Source organism: Apostichopus japonicus, chromosome 16 (assembly GCF_037975245.1).
Source record: "Apostichopus japonicus isolate 1M-3 chromosome 16, ASM3797524v1, whole genome shotgun sequence".
Taxonomy (NCBI): domain Eukaryota; kingdom Metazoa; phylum Echinodermata; class Holothuroidea; order Aspidochirotida; family Stichopodidae; genus Apostichopus; species Apostichopus japonicus.
Genome location: NC_092576.1, coordinates 13,785,955 through 13,801,516, shown reverse-complemented (window position 1 = coordinate 13,801,516; position 15,562 = coordinate 13,785,955). Strand labels below are relative to the sequence as shown.

General features: G+C 35.5%; 1 protein-coding gene across 1 annotated transcript; it reads right to left on the bottom strand.

Moving 5' to 3' along the window:
- Positions 1-1,961: 1,961 nt before the first annotated feature.
- On the bottom strand, positions 1,962-5,932 carry LOC139982182 (uncharacterized). Its single transcript, XM_071994769.1, has 3 exons — positions 5,874-5,932; positions 4,245-4,346; positions 1,962-4,052 (listed from the first exon to the last, which is right to left on the bottom strand). The coding sequence occupies exons 2-3, from the start codon at positions 4,254-4,256 to the stop codon at positions 3,087-3,089; spliced, it is 978 nt and encodes a 325-aa protein (XP_071850870.1). The 5' UTR covers positions 4,257-4,346; positions 5,874-5,932; the 3' UTR covers positions 1,962-3,086.
- Between the last annotated feature and the right edge of the window lie 9,630 nt (positions 5,933-15,562).

Below are 15,562 nucleotides of genomic sequence, written 5' to 3'. Positions count from 1 at the left end.
ATAGTTTTTTTTTGTGTGTTTCGATCTATAGTTAGAACAAAACTAACAATTTTCATTAACCATTTACATGTCTTTAACAGTATCATTGATTTTATCCCAGATTCAATGCTCACCACAACTTGATTCAATCCAGTTGAAAAGAAAATATGCAACCACCTATGTACATCAACAACATTCTTACATCTTCAGCTTCATAGCTACATATAATTGTGTAGCGAAATCAGAAAAATCACATGACCTGAGGCTTTCATCGGCTTTTTATGGACATTCCTACTTTGGATTTCACTTTGAGCGGATGCTATTTGGTTCAGTGGACACCGGAACGAGTCGAGGTTGTAAAAGATGGTCATAATTTGAGTTAGTAATGAAAAAAAAAGTTATGAAAGTAATTGTATTTTTTTTTCTGTGGGGCTTTATCGAATGCGTTATTGACAGTGTAATTGTGCAAACTGCTCACTGACAATATGGCTCGGAGCCTTTATGGATGTTTTACCAAACATCACACATCGTAACGTGCTGACAAAAAACAAGGACTGAATGTGTTAATTAATGCCTCTTATGTCCTTAATTCTGTTGATGACATCCATAGATATATTTTTTACTGAGTGTAATCTCCGTAGTTTACTATAGATGGTGATGATTCGTACTTCACAGAAGCAATTGACGTAGTCTTATGACTCGTTACATGATAGTATAGAGTACGTTTATACATAGACATACTACACAATAAGGATTATGCCACGAGAACCCTCCAATACAGTGGGTTTCATATGTGTTCAACATAAGTATTTCCAGTGGGGCGTTTTTTCACCATTGTTCATAGAAATGTAGAGCAATTATGAGGCCACCTAGATTTCTTTAGAAAATTTAAATGACGAACCGGATGCAACGATTCGAAAACTCAACTCCAAATGGGAGATTTAAAAAAAAAGTAAGAAACAACACTGTTATTGGATGAGTGTGAGTACACGGAGTCGGGCAAAGTCCCCGAAAGCGGTATTTGTATATTTAGAAAAGAATAGATGTATTCCAAAGAACTGACAGTGGACAGTTGGAGATTGGTCATATCACTCATGCATGGGTTTGAGAGTCTCAGTCCTTTTGTTATTTTGGTATCCGTGTAAATGACCAAGATGTTTCTCTTTTTTTTAAACTTTTGAACCTATGACGTTGTAAGTCATGGAGGCAAAGCATCCAATACGAGACACGAAACCAACAAGGTTGACGTCGATGGGTCGTACGGTTTAGGAGGAGATCACTAAGTTTGATACTTGACCACCATTGACTATATACCCTTTAAAGTATTACATTACCTAATGTTGTCATTTTGGTATGTGTGAATTGCAAATTAAAATAGTTTGTAGTCGTTGGTCTGCCGTTATCAAAAAACATCAATATATTGAATCTGTGTAGGCTTAGATATATATCTTCTTTTCTTCATTGCTGAAGTGATCGTCCACACATATAAAGTCGTTCCTTTTATTGTTTCTATAGATTTAAGATAACAAATTAACAAAAGAAGGTTCAAATTACGAAACACGCGCAAAGTGTTCAACTTGGAGTTCATATGTAAGCTTTGAGCAAACAGATGATATGGCATAAATGTTATGTCCAATCATGATTTCTGTTTTAAAATTTTACAAATTTCATTATTTGTGTGGTATCTTGTGAGGTATTTTCTGTAACTGGGGCCAGGCTATGGAACGGCTTACCGTCTTCGGTTGTTGATCAATCCACATTTCTCTCTTTCAAAAAAGCTCTGAAGACAGTTCTCTTTAATAAGGCCTTTAAGTAATCATATATTTCCTTTTATTCTGTCTTGTTGCTGTTTTTATTCATTTGTATGTTTGTATGCTTTATTTTTTCCTTGTAAAGAGTGAACTATGTAACCCTCGAGTAAATGAAAAAAGCTTGAACTGAAACCAAAACTGATTGAAATACTTGAAAAAACCCAGAAAGAATGAGTTCTATAAAATGTATTTAATGGGAAGAATCCAATCAAAGTGAACATCATAAAGAAAGGAATGAGACCATGTTAGATGATAGGTTCTATGAAATGTACCTAGGAGGAAAGAATCAAACCGAGAATGAAAAGCAGTACAAAGAAACAAAAGACTATTTAGATTTTGAGCTAGAAGGGCTCAAATTTAGCATTTACTCCCCTACCCACCTTTCAGCTGTCGCTGCGGACTATTCTTGTTTCACCCAAGATTTTTTTAAATACCTTAGATCACCTAAATCCTTCAAATTGATAGACCATCAGAAGTTGATTTTATCCTCTTTAACATCCACACATAAAAATAATGGTGATGATTTTGAAAATATGCCAACAAATTGACCAACATGGCCAAACTTTGGGATGATATTTGAGACAGCTTGAATTACTAGCTTGTGAATTATTTGGGAACAGACAATTAACTTAAGTGCAAACTTTAAAACTGACAAAGCAAACCCTATTATGAAATATTGATCACACGTAGTGTTTAATATTTCATCGTTTCCATGGTAGTTTGTCGATAAGGAATTAAATTTGTGTTGCCTTGTTTCTTATTATTAATATTTAAGATAATTCAAACTATCAGCTTCAAAACATTTCGTCTATCATTCAGCCAACAAACCAAAGCAAAAAGAAAACATCGAATGAAAACATCATACATGAACTAATATAACTCAAATCAAATTTATACAGACTGGACAGTAGTTGCCTTGACATTACGACAAAATTATTACTTCTCTGAAAACGTCACATGAACTATGGAAACAGCAACTGGCAAGTTTGTGTAAGGATCACAACAACATTAAATGATCTAAGGCTCGGGATTTCAAATGTCGTCTACGGAATAAACATCACCATTTTTGGTTTTTGATGATATACAATGTATTAAAGATAATGTATTTTAAAATAAGCTGTTTATCTTGGCTATCGTCCTGTTCATAAAGTCTTAGACATACCAAATAATACACGCATATTTGATTGAATCCGCCGCCGGCTCTACAATGAAGAGTGTCAGTCATGATCTGGATACTTGACACTCAGTTGGTCATATCCTGTTTGCAAAGAGCCATAAACTCACATTGTGCTTACGTTACATCTCAAACAAATGACGTGTGATTTCCTTCGCATTTTCACTGCCCGTGCCTTCCGATGACTTGGCAATCATTATATCAAGCCTATGCAATACTTTCTCTTCTTCCTGGTTGGAAAGTGTCGGAGTTGCATTACTCATCTTGGAAAGTGAATTTGGAAGGCTGTCACATAAAAATAACAGTTCTACTGAACGTCCTTTAGCTATTACAATATATTTTGTCTTATCTAATTCTGTTTTAGTTTCTTTTCCTTGTAGAGAAAAATCATGAAGACTAATTAACAGATCTTTAATATCTTCAAAAAACGACATGGTTTCACGAAGATGGTAATCCAGTTGATCTCTAACAGGCACTAGTCTATCATTAATTACTGAACGAATCACCTGTATCAAAGGCAGTACTTCCATAATAGCCTGTGCGTTTTTTGTACTTGCTTTGGCACTTGAATTCATTGCCAATGCTGGAACAACTCCGAAAATTGGTACGAACGAAGATGCAGTTGCAATTTTGTGATTCCTTTTAGCTTTCTTCTCCACTTCTTTATTCAATTTAGTGTTCTTGTTTTCTCTGTTGTCCAAGTCAGTCAAAAAATTACAAATTTTGAATGTTATCTCATCTAATGAGTCTAACATTATCTTATGGAGATTGATTAGTACACTGCAACATGTGTTGTAAGTCTTTGTTTCGTTAATCCATTGATCAAATTCCATTTCTTCATAAGGTTGAAAAAGCATTGTTATTGTTCTACATAACCTTGTGCATGATGTAACAACCCTCAGCAGGTACGCATCAAAGTACTCCAGTAGATTCGTTGTTATTTCGATCAATTGTTTATTTATACGTGGCAATAATTCATCTTCTCCCCGAAATGAAACCTTGTCCAAAGAACATTCCAATTCTTTTTTGGCGATTTTGAGAGACAATCTAAAGTCGTCGATGGATTCTAGGGACCCTTTACTTTCTTCCTGGAGTTAAAGATCATATATAAAATGGTATTGTAGCATGATGAATCTGACAAATAATTTAAAAACATAGGACACAGTTAAACTAAACTAAAGTCGCCATTAATTTTCTCGTCCTCATTCCTTTCTCTAAGCCTTCTAAACTTATCTTGTTGCAACGGACTAGTATAATTGTAATATAATTCGATGTCTTACCTGACATTCCATATTCCCAAAATGAAAGAAACACCTGTCCGGAAACTCATGAATGCGAAACGATGTCTTATCCTTTCAACACATGTTTCTTCCAAATAGTATCTGCAGAGATGGTGATGTATTCAATGAAATTCATATTTCATAAAAAGAGAATTTACATTCACAACAGTAATCTTCACGTAAATTATTAAACGAAGCAAAAGACTTTCTCGACAATGATGTTTGTTACCGCAATTATTTTCCGAATACTGAATCGCCATGCTTCTAATTATAAATAAAATATGTAAGATATATGCTTATCATGTACCAATTCTAAATAAAAGATGCAATTTCACAAGGAAACATTACCTACTTAGTTATTCTCTGCTAGAAAAGCGAGAAATATCATTGAACACAACAAGTTAATTAGGGACTGTACTACATGACATTTGGTTTACTCCTCAAAAGACTTAAATGATAGCTTTTTAGGGAAACAACATAAATATATGTACACTGTACTACAATTTTTATTGCAAAACAGTGTAGCATATCCCATACATGGGACCTCCATTCCTTGTATGGTGTTGAATAAATAATTCCAGTATTACAACGTATGACCTATACAATCCGAACACAGTAGCAAACATCAATATACTTTATGGACAATTCTTGAAACTGAAATACCTATGAAGAATTTCACAGCGTGGAAGTGGAAAATGTTTTGTTTATTTGTTGTGGTGTATACTGCCACTTTGCCTAACTTCATCCTTTCAAGACACTTAGATAACCAATTGCGCGATCCAAATGTGACAAAATATATGGATGCTATCATTTAAATGGTTCGTCACTCCATCACGATATTACTTAAAATGCGAACTTATTTTACACTAACGTTATTGGCATGTTTGAAATACAGAACAAGGGTAGCTTCATTTCGGTCATCAAGATATGTTGGACTTTTAGCTTGGAAGTGAAGTAAATACGAACTAAAGTATTTTGTATTATATTGAGCTGTTGAAAATAATACAATCTGGTTTCTGTCATCCTCGTTATCACTACATATGATATGAACAAAGCAGGGTGTAGTAGTATGGATACAATTAGATAAAATGACAAACTAAACTTTTCCCTCCAAAACGTGGATATTGGATACGTTTAATCATTATTTAGTTGGGTCTATGATTAAGCATAAACGTGGTATATCAAGCCGATAACTTTAACAAGGTTGCTAGATAAAGTGAGGCCATCAATTCATTGAAAGTATATGGAACAATAAATTTGGTATAGACTCGTGGCACATTCGAAAATAAAAATATGTTGTGTATTCCAGGCAACAGCACCAGAGAAGTTAGCTGGTAACGTTCAACCTACTGGTTAGACGGTAACTTTGATAATGCACTGTGATTAATTGAAAGAAGCTGACATTTTCCTTGTACTTCTTTGTAGCCAGTATGTGACTTTGGCTAACCAGAACACGCATCAATCAAACGATATAGTGCTGTATTAGACGTTGTCATTAGCGCTTATGTGAGGCTTGTAGTGTTTTTTGCGATAGCGAAGAACTTAAAGTATGTAGAGGACGAAACATTAACTCCTATGAAGTACCTAATATTGCACAGAAACAGGGAAACAACTACACACTATACTTACCTGTAGAATTAGTCTTTGGTCTTCCCCAAGCTGTATAGTGCCTAATATGTGTAGGCTACTTCTCATATAGGAATGATTCATGTTTACTTACTGCTAACTGTACTTTGTAACTTAATCATCGCAAACGTTGTTGCAGAAATCAACACCTAGAAGAGCGATAAGCGTTAGGGTGTCAACGTACTTTGCTCTAATTTGTAACGTGATACAAGTTTGTTTCTAACTGTTCCATACACTGACAGCTTTTTAAGACATGAAGATATGAAGATCAAACTAAATAATTTTTTTCAAGTAGTCAAATCGTTTTTCATATATATATACTTCCTTCGGAATATCAATATGCGAATAAGGCTACAATGCACGATCAGTTGATTTTGTTTTTAAAAACCCCAGTAAAAACCTGGCTACACCAAACATTAATTTCTCCTTAACGTGTGAAATAAGAGAATAAGAGAATATTCTCCCCTGCAATACAGTGCATGAGTTGTTATGTATAGCTAATAGTTCGATATCAGTCATTGGGCCCAGTATCCAATGTCATTATGCAAACTTATGTAAAAAAAATCACAGTAAAAAACCTTGCTACACTACAGCATTAACTTACTATATTTAACGTGTGAAATAGAATACGATAGCAGCAAATGTTCTGCCTTGTTATACAGTTCATGAGTGTTTATGTAAAGCTATTAGGTCGATATCAGTCATTGGGCACAGTATAACAGGTCATTGATAAGAGTTACACTAGTACGAAACTACTGAGACGATGTTAATGCGATATGTTTGATACAATGTTTGGTTCATGTCTTCAAATGGTCTACAATGCCATGTCTAGGATACGTTGGCTCTTTATTGATGGTAATGTTAGAGTTGAGAGGAACATGTATGTGGAAGTGGTCATGTGATCACCGTGTCTTGTGATATACAAAAGCCAACATGTTACCTGAACAGAATGATAAAATATAATGAATAACATGATGCATACGAAAGAGGGAGTCTCTGATGCCACAGACAGCTGAACAATAAGTTAATACTCACTTCCGATTGAATACTCATGTCAAATTCAGGTTTAGTCTTCCCGTCATTTAATTAGTGTTTCCCATGAGCCGGTATCAAAGCTTACGTTAACACCGAGTGACTTATTTTATATTTCAGAAGTTAAAGTCGTAAAACCTTCAGCTTTCACTACAATTACTGCATGGTTTTGGGCATTTTTTCATGCCGATAGCCCCAAAAACTGCGTTTGGTTATTTGGCATTAGAAATATTACGTAATAAAATATATCATGCCCAGCCACATACCCTCCAAGTGTGAAGTCTGGAGGCCTGGCGTTTTGGGGGAGTTTGTGACACATTTTGTTCGCTAATGTCGCACTAATAGGCTACATGGCCAACTTACCATAAACTCATCTCTATTTCCATCACATGTTTGGACGATGAACAATTGGGATCTCCAGCCCTTATTATCATATCGTCCATTCATAGTTCGGCGAAAATTACTTAGCTGTAATCTCTGAAATCACTGAAAATGATTTTGAGGAATCTCTGAGGAACACTTCTGGGCAAACTACCTGCAATCCCCTTATTCACTCATAGTATAACACACATAGAATAACACACCAGAAAAATTCCACTTCATGACTGGTTTCGTCCTTTTGGGACTCATCAGGCGAAGGTAGGAATCGAACCCTGGATCTCAGTGTCACGTACCACTCGACCACAGTGATTCTACTGGTGTGTTAATGCGTATAAATTGGCTTTGTATAACTGTTATTGAGGGCGTATTACCCAAGTGATATGATTGTACAGAGTGCACCCCTGAATACATGTGTGTGTAAATGAGGGGGCAGGCCGATACAACTGTGATATTGAGAGTAATATCAGCTTTGTTGTTTGTCAACATCTTTACCATTCATTGGATCTTGTCAAAATGTCAAAATTCATAAATTTATCGGCACACCTGGTACTATGTGTCAATGTAATTTTCAGATTTTCGTGTATAAGTTGATAATGTGATGTCTCTTCTACGCTTTTCTATAAGAGACCTGCGTGTCTGTACAACATGAACGTACCAAACCTAAATATGGAGCAAAACACTCCATGGATCCTATGTAGAGTGCGTATAAGCCGAGCCACTTAGGATCATATCTTCATCTGTTTGTAGGATTGAATGGTTGAAATTCATCCATTTACAATTTAATTATTGATCAAATTTCCAACTTCCTTCGCATTATTATTACGATTTATATCGCATTAATATAAATGATTTAAACGTTGTTAGGTATGCTAGGAACGATTTAATTTAATGGTACAATCTGTTTCCAGCCAAACTTTGATTGGCATATCCACATCAAATTCACAGCTTAGCCTAGGCCAAGACCTGTCATACCGAAGTGTGAATTTTACGTTCAACTTCAGATTCTAAAAAATATTTGCTCTCTAAAAGGTACCAAAGATCCCGTATTTCACATAAAAACTGTAAAATATAGGCATGTATGAAAATCAATGAGCTAACCATGAGAGCTGCAAAGAACAATTGTTTATCTGATATGATAAGCTAGGCATGATAATTTAGTTTCATTTAAGCCTGAATTCTAAACTGTAAATATGCGTTTACCAAAACAATGAAAAACAAGCCAACATAAAATTAACTCAAATATGGAATCTTTTCAATTTATTTGTTCAGTTGGTAAAACCGTAGCTTGCACTTGGATGGCAAATACACCTTACTATGAACCGCAAACTTCAAAGCCACCGCCTTCATTCACGGCCACGTCACCGATAAGGTGATAAGTAAAACCTCATCATAACATTCTTCAAGGTTCACATGCAAACCCGCTGTTAACACATCTTGTGATACGATTGTCATCAATAAATACTAGTGGTTACAGACTTTTGACAAATAACTGCTATTTGGACACAATATCACATGTTTAAATCCTCTAAATCACGACAGGAAAATAATATTTAGGGTGCGAGAGAGCATTTATTACTGCATGTTTCCGATCTTCCCGATTTTACTTTCCATTGTCAGGAAAGTTTGGACAGACCATTCATGAAGTTTTCTATCACAAACTGAAGAAAACGTTACTCTCACATATAAAGAAATATTCTTTTAAAATATGCTTGGTCGCTCATTTGACTAACTTAAAGCTCTCTCTCTCTAATCAAATCCTACGCATACCTACTGTCTAAAGCAAATACCAACCCACGTTCTTAAACCCCTCCCCCGGTTCCATGCCTACATTAAATTTGTAGAACCAGTTTATCAGTAAAAGAGGGACTGTTTGCAAATCAAGGCTGGTAAGTTAATTGAAAGAAGAAATGTCAAGTTTCGGTTACTTATTTTTCATTTTCATTCTCCAATAAGCGTTATGGAAGATTTTGTGAATATTTCAGGGAAGGCGATATTTGGGGAATTGCCAGGCGCGTAGCAAAGGGAGAGGGGGCGAAGGGGACGTTCGCCCCTCCCCCCTCAAGCAATTTTGTTTGTATGTTTTAATGATATCGCTAGTAATTTCAACATAGAAAATGCTTAGATGCAACGTACAAGGCCTGGGAAGTGCCATTTCCAGCGATCTGGGAGGCATTTTGGGCCAAAAAATGTTCTTGGACGCTATGCCGAATCTACGGCTCTAATATTTTGCGTACAGGTTCGCCTCCCTTGGCAAATTCCTCGCTAGGCGCCTGTGAAAAGCATTTCCCTTTTGGTCATTTCACTGTATCACTACGGGATACCTAATCCTGTTTGTAAGAGAATATCATATACTAATGTAAGATATAAAACGAAAGTTCACCAGAGTGTATTGTTTGTAGTTTAGAGCTCCTAGAATATCTTAAACATGTTAACAGAGCAGTGATACCATTGCCTGCTAATGGAAGAGATAAACAATCATAAGTAACACGCGATCCCTTAACATAAATACATTATGACCTATGGTTATCTTTCAATTGATTTGGTTTACAGAGTCACTTTTAAACTGCAAAGTCCATATGCAACATAAATTTACAAAAAGCCATGGTAAAGGCAGTATCACATGGTTATGCCATTTAAAAGACAATAAACATTTTCGAACTTTGTAGACGACACTTGTAAGTGAGGGGTTATGTTCAAGATATATAAGACTAGGCGAATAAAAGTGGGTCTGCGATGTCTATATATATATATATATATATATATATATATATGTGTGTGTGTAACCAACACACATGATGACGTCCTCAAGCCCATGTTAAGTACCCATGGTGGCATCTAAGCCAACAGCCGATGAATATTCCGTCTCAACCAAATTTAGAGCTGCAGAATACGTGGATATTTGGAACCATTATTGGCCCCGTGTTTTACACTGTGTTGTCCAAATTTCAGGTTTTTTTTCTCACAACTGTAAGAACATGGCTGCCAACTTCTCCCTGTGGTACCATACTTACTGTCGTAACGACAGCAATCTTGACATTAGTAATTTTACCACCTCACCAATCACTCTGCTATCTCTTGAAACGCAATTTTCACGGGAAGAGGTATCTCGGTCTGTACTCAAAACCATCTTTGGAGCATTTAAATGAAAGAAACCAAAAGCAAATACTTGTATATAGTATATTTTAGTGCTAAAAAGACAGTGGTTTTAAGGGAAGAAACACTGTTATGATGCTATGTGCGTGCCTAATGTGGTGAGAAATTTAGATGTCATTCCTAGATATTATAAAATAGCACACGCTTACCGATCAAACACATTCTCACACATTTCAACAAACATCGAAGAGTATCAGATTTTTTAGATCTTTATGTTTTCTTAGCAACTTCCTATTTCACGTTTTTTTCAAGACAACGATTTATTCGTAGTATTAGCTTTTGGGTTTGCTTTTAACGAAATTCTGCTTTTTTTCCCCTAGAGTTGCTGACAGAATAATGAGTTTTCAAACCTATGATCGACCAAAAATTACCAAAATGGAAACCGGGAATTGAGTGTTACATATTGACTAGGTATCTCAGTTTAAAACCTACGTAAGTTTAAACGAACGGAAAGTGTTTATACGCGTTTTCAATAAAGGATGTACACTCATACTTGTTATAAACACGAGTTATCATGCATACGAACGAGAAAGCGTATAGGTAAAATAGCGCTGTTAAAAGTAGTTTTACATCCGCCTGAAAGAGTACCGTCCCGCTTAAGTAGTTCCATATGGACATTTATTTTCACATGTTTACAGTCATCATCATTCTCTTTAATGATTGGATGTTGAAGAGGATGACATTAACATTTTAAGGTCTAAACAGAGATAAACTATTTAAGGCGATATGAGGCGTTTTTGTAATTCCTGGATGAAACAGGTGATTACGAGAGCTGACTGATGGGTTGGGAAGTACTGTGCTAAACGTCCGACTCTTCTAGCTGACCCACCTCGTTCACCTCTTTTAAACGGAGATGGTGCTTAAATCATATGTGACAAAATAGCCCAAGCTATCAACTATCATTTGATGGGTACGAGGACATCTCAGTTGAAAGCTTCTTACCTATAAACTCTAGCAGCCTTTGAAAAGTGACGAATCTAGTGTATTACGTCAATGGAACAATTTGTCGTGGTACCTTACCTGTAAACGCTTTTTACAACATAGATTTGTTAGAGTGTGTGAAGAACGAGTGAGCTACAACGAAGTTCGTCTATTGAATGGATCCTATGTAGAGTGCGTATAAGTCGAGCCATATTAAATAATTCAGTGGATGGCGGAGTGTGAGAGGGTTAGAAAGTGTCGGCTTCGAGCTTCCAATCTGTATCTAGTTTCAAAGTTGAAAAAATGCATGTTCCGTTGGTTGAAATTCTGCGCCAATCTAACAAAACCATGTAATAAACAACATCACATTAGTTATTATAACTTACTCCTCAGTCTAAGGAAGCCTTTAGCCTACTCAGTGAGTATAAGTCTTCTAAATATCGAGTAGTTCAACGGTGCAAAATGGAGTGCAAAACAGTGGAAAGGGGGCAAAATATAGTGCTAAACAGTAAAACATGTGCACGTATTTTTAATAATGACGTGATTATTATTATTAGTATTACTTTTATAAATAGGCACATTTATCCTTCTCCTAAGATTAATATTTTCGTCTGATTTAATCGTTCCTTATATGATTTAGATTGATTTTCATTGGATGAAACAACGTTTCCAGGGCAGTGCATTATCTCTTTTACAATTGTTTAAGATTAGGCAATGTCCATTGAAATTCTAATTGTAAACAATTATAAACTGGCAAAAAAGACAATCATTGAGGCAAGTGAGTAAGGCATAATAATATATTGATAACAGAGGATGTGGCTGACTATTACAAAGCATAAAAACGACTTATAACAAGCTCAGCGTGATGATTATAATACCAACAGTCACACTTTTCTATGCCTCCACCACTATCCACCTCTCTCTCTCCACCTCTCTCTCCACCTCTCTCTCTCTATATATATATATATACATATATGTATAAATATATATATTTTATTTCTATCAATTCTCAATGTACATAATACAGATAAAATTGACTATAAAAAGCATGACAGGTCTCAACGACCGCAGCTAGCAGAAAGCCACACTAAGGATAATAAAAGGATAAAGGGATTAAAACGACAGACAATACCAAGCAACCAAGAACTTAAGAGAACGACAAGTACAAATCTAAATGCGATCAAATAGTTAAAAAAAAAAAACTGCTGAAAAAATATACTCTATATATCTACAATATGTGTGGGGCAAGTGTCAGCATCATCCCGAAGATTGTATATTGTATAGCTGCACATGAGGGCTAGTTTAGTACATTTGGCAAGGTATTTCTTTATTATAGATTTTTTCGATTTTCCCAGACTATTGCACATAAATGTTACTGTACCGGGAGCTAATATCCCCCTTACTCCAATCTCCACCGTTATGAAATCCACTTCCCAGCCAATATCACTCAAGTCACCGATCAATGGTCCATATCTGTCTGATTTTCTTTCTTGTGCATTGTTAAAGGATTCAGCGGAGTCCAAGGGACACGTCAATTCCATGATGTGAATTTTGCGTTGAACCCTGTCTATAGCAGTGAGGTCTGGTCTGCAAGTAGTAGGCAATATATCCGGGGGTATGGTACTGGTGTGCTGGTCATATACGATAGTGTTCCCGTCTCGAGTAGCGTCGATTGCGATATCCCATGCTGGGCCTAGCGTTAAAGTGTAGAGGTCTCGCAGAGCAAAGAGAATGTTATCGTGTCTCCAGGTGTACCTGTGTTTAAGTGATAACGAAACCTGGCAAGAGCTGAGCACATGGTGTAGAGTTTGCTCTGGAGCATTACATAGTTCGCGACTTGCCAGTATATATATATATATATATATATATATATATATATATATATATATATATATATATATATATATATATATATATATATATATATATATATATATATATATATGTGTGTGTGTGTGTGTGTGTGTTATCAGATATGGCATTAATGTTTTAAAGATATATAGCTGGTGTAAAGGAAAGAAATGCAATAGATAAAGGAGGCAGCTCCCAATGGTATTTTGCATTGCTTCACTGCACGCAAGGGTTGGAGGAGAAAGAGGAGGAGGTAAGGGGTGAGGCTGGAAACAAGGGAGAAATTGTATCGGAGTTGTGTAACATTGTATATAGGTAAAGTTATTGTAGTAAATATCCTACAATACTAACTTTGATGTAATTTACATGTTACAAATGAACAAAAGGAAGGCCAGAACACCCTTTCCCTTAACAGCATGAAAAAAACAAAGATAAATAATTTACAGCCCCTCAAAATGGGGTGTATGTTAACCTCTACTTACATTTAGCATTTGTTGATATGGCATTAATGTGTTAGGCTGGTATTAATCTGGTGTAAAAAAACAAAACAAATTATGGAATAATTAAGGGAAGAAGCTCCCACATGTTTTTGCATTGGTTCACTGCATGCTAGGGGGGAAAGATGGGACAGGGTGGGCCCTGGACACAAAGGGTTATTTGTGACATTATCCTAGAATATTAACTTTGAAGTTAATGTGCATGTAACCCATAGACGAAAGGAAAAGCAGCACATCCCTCTCCCCTTAGTTGCATATAAAACAAATGGAAATGATTCACAGCCCCCCTCCCCCCTACCAAAATATGGGGTGTTTTTTAACCTCTACATATATACATATACCTCTACATATATATATATATATATATATATATATTAAATATATATATATATATGTATATATATATATATATATATATATATATATATAGATAGATAGATATATATATATATATATATATATATATATATATATATATATATACATAAATATATATATATATATATATATATATATATATATATATATATATATATATATATATATATATATATATATATATATATATATATATATATATATATACTGATAATATCAAAGATATACAAGCGAATATTTTTAACAAAGACATATACTGCTATACTTCGGAGTGGTCACCACTACATCGTCAGGCAATTGTACAGGATCAATTAAATATAAGGGCCAATATACATCCGAAGGCAACAATAGTGATAAACATGAGTGAATTTTTAAACTAGGAATGATTAGAACAACCAGCAATAAAAAGGAAATAGGGATTTGAATAGCTCCAACCCGTAGCTCGCTACGTTTCTATTTAAGTCAGCATTTAAGTCTTTTATAAGGAGACTCTCTTTAAAGGTCAAGTGACACGTAGACTTGACTTTACATAATATTAAACTTAACAATTCTTACATTAAGAAAAACCCAACACCGCGATTTTTTTCCGTCTCCAAAGGGGTAGAAATCGGTAAAAAGTACTATTACGTAATAGCTTCAGTGACGTCACGGGGGGATCGCAGAAGAGTGCAAACTGTATGTTCTGCGCAGTGCATTGGGCATGTAGAAATCTCAAACTTCTCGAAAATATTTCTTTTTTTTCAGCAGTCTGTTACAAGAAAGTTAAGATTTGTATTAAGATGAAAAATCACAAATTGATACATAAGACATCGAACAAAACATCTAATGATATCTGTTTTCATAAATTCCTTGCATTTTCTTCCTATCAAGCAACATAAACTCCGCAAAAAAAAAATCGGCTAGATTGACTCGTTCAGGGAAAGTCGACAACAAATGACGTCATTTGTTTACCAAGTCGAAAGTGCATGATATCGTCGCATGGAACTGCTTGTTGCTACCACATACAGTTTCTATACACGCACTGTAGTACGCATATATACACAGCACACAAACACAGCATAGCTTATACATATCGCGAAATGGCTGCAGGTGGCATTGACACACAGTATTCAGATAGCAATAGCGAAGAATTCAGGGAAATTGAGGACATGGTCGACGATCTTTGCAGCAATGTCCCAACAGAGGCAAGAACTCTAAGAAGAGGCTACTCCCTCCTTCACTTATAAGGAGCTTCAATTGTAGACAGCCCTTCAGAGGTTTTTTTTTCTGTTTTGACATGTTAGTATGCCCCAATCATAGGCCGCTATGAAGTCATTGAAAATTGGCTCTTTATCATTTGAACTGGTTTGCATTGTTTACAGGAGTCATTGTGGCCAGTGTGCTGTGATGCCTACAGCAAGGGAGTGTAGATGCTGCAGGAAAATAGAAAAAGTAAGGAATGTGATGGATGAAGAAGGTGCTGCATGCATCACCTTACAC